We start from the raw sequence: 10,551 nt of genomic DNA, 5'->3' as shown, positions 1-10,551 counted from the left end.
GAAATATACCAAAATGGGAGCTTTGCTGTTTATTAGTAGATATATCTTGGGCAAATTGGTTAGTGTCTTTCTGTGCCCTCCACATGTTAATGGCTTTGGCATCTCCTACAGTCAACCACAGTAGACTCCTATAGCTTTGAACTTATTACCACAAAATACCCTCAAATGCCCAGCTGCCAAATCCTTTTTCAGTTTACTACCACAGCAGTTACCCGACTGCTTTCCTTACCTCTCTTGCAGAATATTTTTGTAATTGGTCTCCAAATAGATCTACCTTCCTCCTTTTTCTGGATACAGCTCACCTATATTCATCTCCCTGAGGCACAAAGCCAAGCATGTTTCTATTCAGCTCATGAATTGTCAATGTCAACTGGCAAGCCGACAAATGATATAAATTCCTTCCCTCAATCTCTTTTCCTTCTGTCCCACTCCCCATACCTTCTTGCCCCTTCTCTGCAGACCAGCTTCTGTAGAGATAGTCCTGTAGTATCAACCAAATTCTTAGTCCTCAGGAGCTGTGTGAGGTAATAAGTGTGTGTTGCTTTAAGCCACTAGTTTTTGGAATAATTTGTTATACAACAACAGATAAGGAATATAATGTGGGTCAAATCCTTTGGGTCAAAATGTTAAGATAAAAAATGTTCTGTATTCATGAGACTCAAGGGAAAACTGGGTCTAGATGAATGTATGGAATTTTACTATATGTAGAAGGGATGGAGAAGAGGAACTACATTCCACAGAACGTGCAAAGTTATCAAGGCAAGAATGAGTATGACTTAGTAATTTTCCCTCTAAAAGGTGGAAATTGCCCCCACCCTTTAACCCCTGTAGGTACAGATTATCTTTCCTGTATCAGAGATACTTTTGGGAAATAAGTTTGAGAAATCTGGGGGTAAAGGATCTCAAGTGTAGTCTCTCACTTTAAATCAGTGTTTTTTGATGCTTCTGTTTAACTGAGCAAAGCTTGGATCTGAGCAGAAGAGGGGGGACTGTTGTGGGAAGAGAAAGATTCAAAGGGTTATAAATACAATTAAAAACTAGTAATGAAAGAGTAAGTGAAGATATTAGACCACTGTGGTTATTATAATCTTGAACTTTAAACCTTTGTTTTTTGGGGAAAAAAAAAAAAGGAATGTAGAAGCTCTTTTAATATTATGCTGGCCTGCAGTGTAAACCTTGGGTAAAACCCATATAACAGTTTTAAAGAACTCCTTGCAAAACTATAGAACAGGATCATTAAGTCTTCTTTTCCTCTCTGGGATGAATATTTATCTCTACATCCTATGGAAAGTCCTAGGGAGGTGAAACCTGTCCCAAAAAGAAGAAGGAAAAGGAGAAGGGGAAGGAGGGGAAGAAGGAGGAAGAGAGGAAGAAAAAAAAAGAGAAAAGGGAAAGAAGTCACTGAACATCTACATGTTCAGTCTATTGCATGTTCAATCTATTGCACAGAAAAACATGTTTTAAATAAACATTGTTTAGGTCAATATATCATATGCTGAAAGATGCTGATAAAGTTTTTGAAAAAAAAATTTCCTCTTGGAGTTATTTGGATTATAACCATTAAAAGTTGTAATTAAATAATCCACATACTGCATGTAAATTAATTGTTCTCATGAGACTGTTAATATTGGTCATATCACTTATATATGTTTTTAAAAATTACATATTGATATTGTATCAATATTGTATTAGATAATTGGCTAATTATCACATTATAACTTAGATATGTGATGTCATATTTCAATGATTTCTCCCAGATATTCCTAGTAAGCATCAACACTGCAGTAACCGTATCAGTCAGGCACTAATAGATAAAGCAGAATGCACATCAGAAGTTTCAATGGAGGAAATTTATTCCAGGAAGTAGTTACAAAGATGTTGGAATAACTGAGAGGTCAAAGAAGAACCTACGTTAACCTGGAGATTTGCAACAGCAGGACTGGAGGGACACATGGAACAGATGTGTTACCAGACAGAGTCCAGGACCAAGGGCACCTGAAACCACACTAGGGACTGTCTGGTCAGGGCTGAGACCAAAGGCTGACTGCAGCCACAGAGGAGACACAGTCCCTATAAAGAAAGAAAGGAAGAGGAATACCCTCCTTTGTTTTATCTGTGTTTCAACATGATTAAGATCTTGTATGTCACAGAGTAGAATGTGTTTATGTTTCACAGGGGAACACCAAGAATAGCTGCGAGGACCTGGTCACCTACTAGGTCATGGGCTGCCTTCCTTATCTCATAGTTATGAGACCTTCCTTAAGCAAGTGTTTTAACTCTTCCCATCTCAAAAATGGGATTATAAGGGTGTTTATCTCTCAATCTCTTATCAGTTATCAGTATTAAATGAGACGATCCATGTAAAGAAACTGGGGTAGTGCCTGTGTACAGTCACTGCTTAATGAGTAGTATTTACTGTATTTCAAAGATTCTAAGATGCACTGTTTTGTTGTTGTTGTTCACATTTTAACATCTTGGAAAAAGGGGTGCGCCTTCCAAAACAATGACTTCTTAGAATGGATACAACATAACATTATTATTTTCTGAAGGCTCTAGTTTGAGGAACAATTCCTCGCCCCCTCCAACTGCCTAATCTATTCCTGGGTGATGATTTTTCTTTTCACCTTTACTATTTTCCTCATTTCTCAGTAGGCGCCCTCGTTAGGTGGTCCTCTCCAAGCTACGTAATTTTTGGATGCGCAGCTTCCCCAGGCAATACGGGCGGTGCGGCGGCAGCACTCGGGAACTTACGGGGCACTGCGCCCACGCGGCCGGGATAGCAGAGGCGAAACCCGCGCGTCCCCGCCCGCCCCGCCGTCAGCTGATGGGCCGCCCGTTCCGGAGGTCGCCGCCGCCGCCGCCGCCGCCGCGCGAACATGGCGGCCGAGATCCACTCCAGGCCGCAGAGCAGCCGCCCGGTACTGCTCAGCAAGATCGAGGGTCACCAGGACGCGGTCACGGCCGCGCTGCTCATCCCCAAGGAGGACGGCGTGATCACCGCCAGCGAGGACAGGTAGCTCCAGCAGGTCGCGCCCGGGGCCGAGCTGCGACGCTGGCGGCCCTCGCTCGGACCGGCGACGGGCTGTGGAGACTCAGGGGGTTCGCGGTCCCGTCCCTTCCCGCGTCGCCGCGTCCCTCCAGGCCGCCGGGATCCCCGACCCCTCCATACCCGCGCGGGCCCTCGAGCCGCTCTGGCCGGCGACCGGGCTCCCTCGGGTTCCGGCCCCAGCCGCGCCCCTTTTGCTGGAGACGCCGTCCCCAACACGCACCTCTAGGCCTGGACCCCCACCGCCTCCCGGTAGTGCGGGGCCCTCTGGTCTGCACCCGTCGAACCTGAGACTTGGCCCCAGCCGCTGGCCCTGCGGTCCGAACCGCAGTCCCCCCGCGCCCCGCCCCCTTCGCCTGAGGCCCGGCCCGGTCCGCTCCGGCTCTGGACCCCCACGGCGCCCTCCCAGCCGGGACGCCCGCCCCGCCCCCTCTAGCCTGGGTCGGGGTCCCCTCCGCGCCCTCCTGCCCTTCAGGGCCCCGCCGCCGCTCACCGCTGTCAGCCCTGTGGGGTTGTGCGGGGCTCTCGGAAGTGTCCCGACCTCTAGCGGGCCCTAGACTGTCCCCGGGTCAAGCCCCGGCGTCCGGGAGACTGGGGAGCCGCTGCCAGGTTACCGTGGGTCCTCCAGATGGGGAGTGCCTCTCCCCTTCCTCTCAACTCTCGAGTCTTTTCCTTGCCGCGAACCTCCAGGGGCCTTCACTCTTGCCCTTCTGGCTCTTCTCTCCTTGCCCTGGGGCTCTCTTTCCTGGAATACCAGGCTTCTAGACCAGTTAGTTATTTTTGCCACAGATACTAAATAGAACCACCTGAACTCTTATTTACTAAATTTACTTTTAGTAAATTTAAACTCTTATTTACTTTTCCTAAAAGCGACTCACTTTTAAAATACTTAAATGCATTAATTTTAAAGGAAAAAAATTTATAATGCACCGTTACCAGAAAACCACTATCACTTGCAAGAATAAACTAATAACTATTAAAAATAAAACACGTTAGCACCATAAAGTGATCTCTTTCTTGTACAAAGATCATCTTGCATTGGACGTTCACTGTACTTTGGAAAACGCTGATCTGGTTCAATTTTTTTCATTTTATGCAAAAGGAAACTGAGGCCTGTGGCGGTGAAGCTAGTTATTCAGAGTCACAGAGAAAGTAGGGAAGAAAAGCAACCCAAGTCTTCCCATGCCAGCTGTCTTTAGATTGGAAGGGAGCCATATTGTCATTTGTTTGAAAACTTTAGGGAGTTTTTAATGGTTTTATTGTGTAGATTTGGAGGAAATGATTGATGTTGATTGACTGAAACTGTGGTGTTTTTTGAGGAGGTACAAGTAATAGTGTTAAAAGTTGATATTCCAAAATGTTAAAAGGCTTTCAGGAAGATGGAAGGTACTGCTTTTCTCTTAAGGCTGAAGGCATAATCCAGCCTTTTTTTTTTCCCCAATAGTATTTTTTTTCATAAGGATTTGTTTTTATTTTTTTATTGTGAAATATAACATATATTTAAAAAAGCAATAAATTTCCCAGTACATTTTAGCTAGTAGTTATAGAACAGATTTTAAAGTTTGGTATGGGTTACAATTCCATGATTTTTAATTTTTTCTTCTAGCTGCTCCAAGACACTGGAGACCAATAGAAATATCAGTATAATGATTCTGTAGTCATACTAATTTATTAAATCCTATCTTCTCTGTTTTATTCCTCCTCTTCAAATAACATATATACGTAAGAGCAATGGTTTCAAAATACGTCACAGCAATTAGTTGTAGAGCAGATTTCAGAGTTTGGTATGGGTTACAATTCCACAAAATTTTAGGTTTTTATTTTAGCTGCTCTGAGGTACTGGAGCCTAAAAGAAATATCAGTATAATGATCAGCACTCATACTCATTTGTTAAACTCGACCTTCTCTGTATAACTCCGCCATCACCTTTGATCTTCTCACAGGCGTTTTTGGGTTATTCCCATTTTAACTTTTTCATGTTGAAAGGGGCTGTCGATAAAATAGGATAGGGGATGGACTAGTTGATGTTCTGAAAAGGCTGGTTCCTCTGCATTTCAGGATTTATCTGGTCCAGAGATAATCCAGCCTTTTGTAATCACATCTTTTAAGTAAGTAACATTGAAGGCCTGTCCTGAATGGGAAGAGAAGAGCTGAAGGAACCCAGTTCCTTTGTAACTTTTGTATTTTGTTTTTGAATGAGCTTATGCCTTTTTCCTCAACTAGACTGTAAGCACCTATATGTGGCACTTATACCACTTTACATGTGGCAGTTGTACCTCTTTCTGTGTAGCAGACCTCAGACTGTATGGGGTGATTAATATGACTGGGTTTGGATGTGTGTAAGCAGGAAGGGAATGGAGGGATAGAAGGTGGGTTGGATGAACCACAGGGAGAGAATGGAAATGAAAAAGAGGCAAAGGACAGAATAATGACATTTGCATGATATGAGAGTAGGATTTAAATGCAGACACTTTACAAGAGTTATCAGTCCTAAAATGTTTTATTTACGACTCAGGTATTTGAGATAGATTGCTGAATATTTGAGATTACTCGCCAGGAGCAGTGCTGATAACTATTTTATGGAAAGTGATTGCATAGCAGCTCTGGGACTGAAATGTTCTGGGGAGATCAGCTCATTTTTTCACTTAGGCATCACTGTTACTGCAGTGCCCTGGCAGATGGCTGGTAAGAGTGAGGGCTCACTCCTTGGGTTTCTATTTTGTGTTTCAGGCCCATGGAACTTCTTTGAAGGAAGGACAATCATTTTAAAAGGTGCCATACTTTATGAAGATTCCATCAGAGCACATGACTTTTTCTATTGTTGTCAGTGGTTTGTTTTGAATTGTCATAAATACATGTAATACTTTTCAATACTATTCAGGAATACTGTATTTATTGAGTGCCAGGTGCTGAGGATGCAACAGGGATCAAAAGCCACAGGTCCTGCCCTCGTATAACTTCAGATTGGTTTTGATGGCACCTGGGCTGATGAAATCAGCATCTCTGAGGGGATGAAATACTGACTGCCCTTAATCATTCAGCAAGGCTTATGGGACACTGACCATGCACTGGGCCCCATACTCTAGACCTGTGGGGTAGAGAGACAGCTGACACTGAGTAGCTCTTTACAATGGCCTGGGCACCCTGCATCCAGAATGCTGGGAAGATGCAGCTCCTTGGGGTGGGTATGGGTCTTCAAGGAAAGCCTCCTAGAGGAGAGGTCACTGGAGTTTGTTTTGATGAATAAAGGAGTGTCTGTATGAAGGAAGGAGGGATAAATATCCCTTTCGAGATAGAGGGAAAGAACAGAAGGGATTATCAAGGGGTAAAGATCCACAGTTATTTGGAGGCAACTGGAGCAAATGGTTTATGGGAGGCGATGGCAGAGAAGGCACTGAATTGCTGAATGGTCCAGTACCCAGTTTGTGAAGGGACTTCCTTGGGTGCCTCACTCAGGAGTGTGCACTTTGTTTTGCAGGCAGTGAGGAAACATTAAAGAGTTCAAAGAAGGCAAGTGACATGATCAGAATTTCCACTTTAGCAATAACAATAGCTAAGCTTTTGAGAGCTCCATGTTACTGCGTCCAGTCCTCACATTTCTCCTTGAAGTAGCTACAGTCCACCTTCCCTTATCCTTGCAAAATTCAAAACATTCTAAGAGGCAAAAGTTGTGGGGTTTTTTTTTGTTGTTGTTGTTAAGTTGAGCTTGAAACCTCATTTGGTGCTAAAACTTAACCTGAATAGATGAGACTGTTTATAATCTTTATCCCATGAATATTCATCTGTTTTACTGAAGAAATAATTAAATTGCAGGCACAGTCCCAGACCCCATTGGAAGTGTTTTATAGCATTTGCAATATATTGCAGCCACCATTTGACAGGTCAGGACTGAGGCACAGAAGATGTTGAAGAAACTATCCAAGGTCACATAGCTCAGTGATAGGACTGAGATTTGAACCCAGGTCTAACTCTGAGGTCCTAGTTCTTTCCATTATGCACTCTATCTCTTTACAAATTTGGAGAAACTGAGTCCAGACAGTGTCAATCAACAAGTGTCTTCTCTGGTAAGAGGTATAAAATGCCAAGATTCTACCTTTGCGATGATTCTATTATCCTTCCTTCCTTTCTGTTGTTTTTTAGGGTTTAAAAAAATTGGCTTGCACCTTTCTATGCAACTTCAGCTTTAATACTAAGAAAAGGGTCCAACTTAAGTTAATTCACTTTATAAAAGCTAAAAGCATGAAAACTAGCTGAAAGCATTTTTTTGAGAGGAAAAGTGAAAGGTATGTCCTGAATTTACTGTCCATTTTTGTAAACTCTAGGCCTGTGATACTCATTCAGGGGTGATTTTGCCTTCCAGGAGACATTTGGCAATGTGTGGAGGCATTTTTGGTTGTCATAATTGAGGGAGCAGGGTTGATGGTGTCTAGTAGGTAGAGGCCAGGCATACAGCTCAACATCCATCAATGCACGAGGCAGCCCCTGACATATTTATCTGTTCTCTCTACAACAGTGGTTCTCAAACTTGAGTATGCATCAGAGTCACCTGGAGGTGATGTGTTAATCCGGGGAGTTATTAAAACATGGATTATTGGACCCCACCCTCAGAGTTTCTGACTGCTAAGGTCTGGGATGGGGCCTGAGAAATTGTATGAAATTGCATTTCGCAAAAATTCACAGGTGATGCTGCTGCTACTGGTCCAGGGACCACACTTTGACAACCATTGCTGTGTAAGGAAGGAGTTATTTGTCACTGTGCTCTTCTAGGTTGACTGGCTGTGAGAGAATACTGTTGACAGTTTGCTTTCTTTTTGTCCACTTCTGGGATGTTTTCCTGGGGTCATTCACATGTACCCACCTATTTCCCAATAAAGCCAAAGTATGTAACACAGCGCTAAATACAACCCTCCCTAAAAGCATTAATGAGGAATATCAAAAGATAATTCTGTCATATCTGGAGTCACTGGTAAATTAATGGTTTGGGCGGTGACCTTAGGGTCTGATTAGAAATCTTCAGGGGTTACAGTGCTGTGAAGGGTTGCTATGAAGTATTCCTTCATACTCATTCATTTCTGTTTTGTTAGAGTAATAAATACCTTAAGTTCTTTAAACTTTATTCTTCACTAAACCTAAATTAATGTTTTTTAATTTTAGTTTCAAGTTGCCTGAATTTTGGAACTAAAATATTTGTGCAGGCAAAATATAAAAATAACTTCTTGAAGTTTTCTTTAAACTATTTCTGGAATCACTGTTATAGGACAGGACTGTCATTCTCTTCAGGAAATTCAGTCGTAAGTTTAGGAATTCAAATAACAGTAGTCATCTTCCCAGTAGGGCAAACAGCAAATGAGACTCCACTTTCAAAATAGACCGGAACATGGTGAGAAAGCAGAAATTGATTCCCCAGGCAGGCTTGCTTTTTGCACTTTACTGTGTAAATGCACCAACAATTTAGGCAGTCAGTTGGTTGAAGTGTAGACATTTTAAACCGTAAAAACTTCGTTTAAAAACCTTTAAAATAAGTTAAGGCTGTGGGCTTGCTGTTGTCATTTTTGCATTTTTGCAAAATAGAGTGTGGAGATAAGCGTGCTTATATACTTGTTGGAGGGGTCTCCCTCCAGGCTGGAATTGGGTTCTCTAGGAAACTTAGGTTTTTTTTTCCCTAAGTTGAACACAAATGGATTTGATATGTTTCAAAATGTTTTTGGATGTTGCGCTTAGACTGGGAAACGAGAAAGATTACAGAAAACCAAGTTTAAACATATTTTTGGAAGCTGAGACTTATTTTCATTTTTTTACACCACATATTTATTTTAATATATATTTTCCCTCTTCCGACATTTCTAAGCAATTTAAATGGCTTGGGGAATTTAAATGACTTGGCTTTGGGATTATTTACAAATTATTCACATGGAAACAATCCTGAATAAACAACTTGATTCTCAGTCTCAGTGTTGTACTTAGAGGATACCTGGCATAGCTGCAAGTTGTTTATACAAAAGATCAGGGTGTTAACCTCTGTTTTTTAGCTGTCACACACTGCCTAAAAATGAGCTGAAGAAGTGGGAAGGAGGAATCCTGGGTGGGAATGTTTTTATCACTCTGCTCTTATATTGGTCTTTCAATCTTGCAGTCTTTTTTTTTTTTTTTAGCATGGTTGTTAAAAAAAACAGAGACTTTGGAGCCAGAATGCCAGAGTGTGAACCCCAGGCACGTGACTTGGCATGTTACTTAACCTCTCTGTATGAATCATAGTTTTCTCATCTGCAAAATGGAGATAATAAGACTACCTACCTCATAGGATTTTATGAAGATTAGATGGATTATCATATGTAAAAAACACATAGAATCGAGCCTTACACAAAGTATTCACTATTAAGGTGTTACCTATTATTTTCATTCCCATTTATTTTCCCTTCAATACTTTAATATCATCAAAAGCTAAAAATATCTTTATTCTGTGTGTGTGTGTGTGTTCATGTGCATGTGTATAAATAAAATGTTTCCTGCCCCAAACAGTACTATTTTGGGGGTCACTTATGACTCTAAATCCTTATAACTATCTTTGAGTTACACCTTTTCTTCATTTCCATATTTGATCACTTACAAGTGATTTTATTCATATTAGTTTTCCTTTAGAAATCTTCCCCTGCTATGTTGGGGGTCCCCAAGATCACAACCAGGTTGAGTGATTGGCTAGAAGGAATCACAGGACTCAGTATACAGAGGTCCTCATAGTTATGACTTAGTACAGCAAAAGAATACAAAGCAAAATCAGCAAGGGAAAAAGCTTTTGGGTGAAGTCCAAAGGAAACCAGGTGCCATCTTCCAAGGGCCCGTCCCTGCGAAGTCACACATGACTTGCATAATTCCTCCAGCATTGACTTATGACATGTGTGAAGTATTGTCTACCAGAGAAGTTCATTAGAGGCTCTAGTTTTTAAGGGCCCATCCCTGCAAAGTCACACATGACTTGCATAATTCCTCCAGGACTGACTTATGACATGTGTGAAGTATTGTCTACCAGAGAAGTTCATTAGAGGCTCTAGTTTTTAAGGGCCCGTCCCTGCAAAGTCACACATGACTTGCATAATTCCTCCAGGACTGACTTATGACATGTGTGAAGTATTGTCTACCAGAGAAGTTCATTAGAGGCTCTAGTTTTTACTGGGAGCTGGTTGTGTAGCATGTATCAAAATTCCATACTCCCAGAAGGAGAGCAGGTGTTCAGCATAAACCACATATTTTTGGTTTTTTGTTTTTTGTACAGTTAAAGCGTAGTGAGCCACTCTTGTGAGTTAGAGAATGATGGAAATGCTCTGCAATCCAAATTTCCAGATGACAGCCAAGGACTCCTCTTTCAATCAGGCCTTTCTGAGAATTCCCGTGGCAGGCCTACTGTGATAACACTTCAGCACAGCTGCCCATTATTTCCCCAGTGTCTGGCCTTCTCATCTTTTACCTCTTGATTACTACAGCAGCCTCTACTGGCTTCCCCAGCATCC

At 42.0% G+C, this 10,551-nt stretch overlaps 1 protein-coding gene across 2 annotated transcripts in view; it reads left to right on the top strand.

The window, feature by feature from the left end:
* The first annotated feature begins 2,815 nt into the window (after window positions 1-2,815).
* Window positions 2,816-10,551, top strand: part of WDFY1 (WD repeat and FYVE domain containing 1) — a 64,442-nt gene continuing 56,706 nt past the window's right edge. For both annotated transcript variants that reach the window (XM_077155271.1, XM_077155270.1), the window contains exon 1: window positions 2,816-3,013. In XM_077155271.1, coding sequence (XP_077011386.1) covers window positions 2,877-3,013 — 137 coding nt within the window. In that variant the 5' untranslated portion in view covers window positions 2,816-2,876. The remainder of the gene's footprint in view (window positions 3,014-10,551) is intronic.

The sequence above is a fragment of the Tamandua tetradactyla genome, chromosome 3, assembly GCF_023851605.1.
Source record: "Tamandua tetradactyla isolate mTamTet1 chromosome 3, mTamTet1.pri, whole genome shotgun sequence".
NCBI lineage: Eukaryota > Metazoa > Chordata > Mammalia > Pilosa > Myrmecophagidae > Tamandua > Tamandua tetradactyla.
This window is presented reverse-complemented; position numbering and strand designations above follow the sequence as displayed.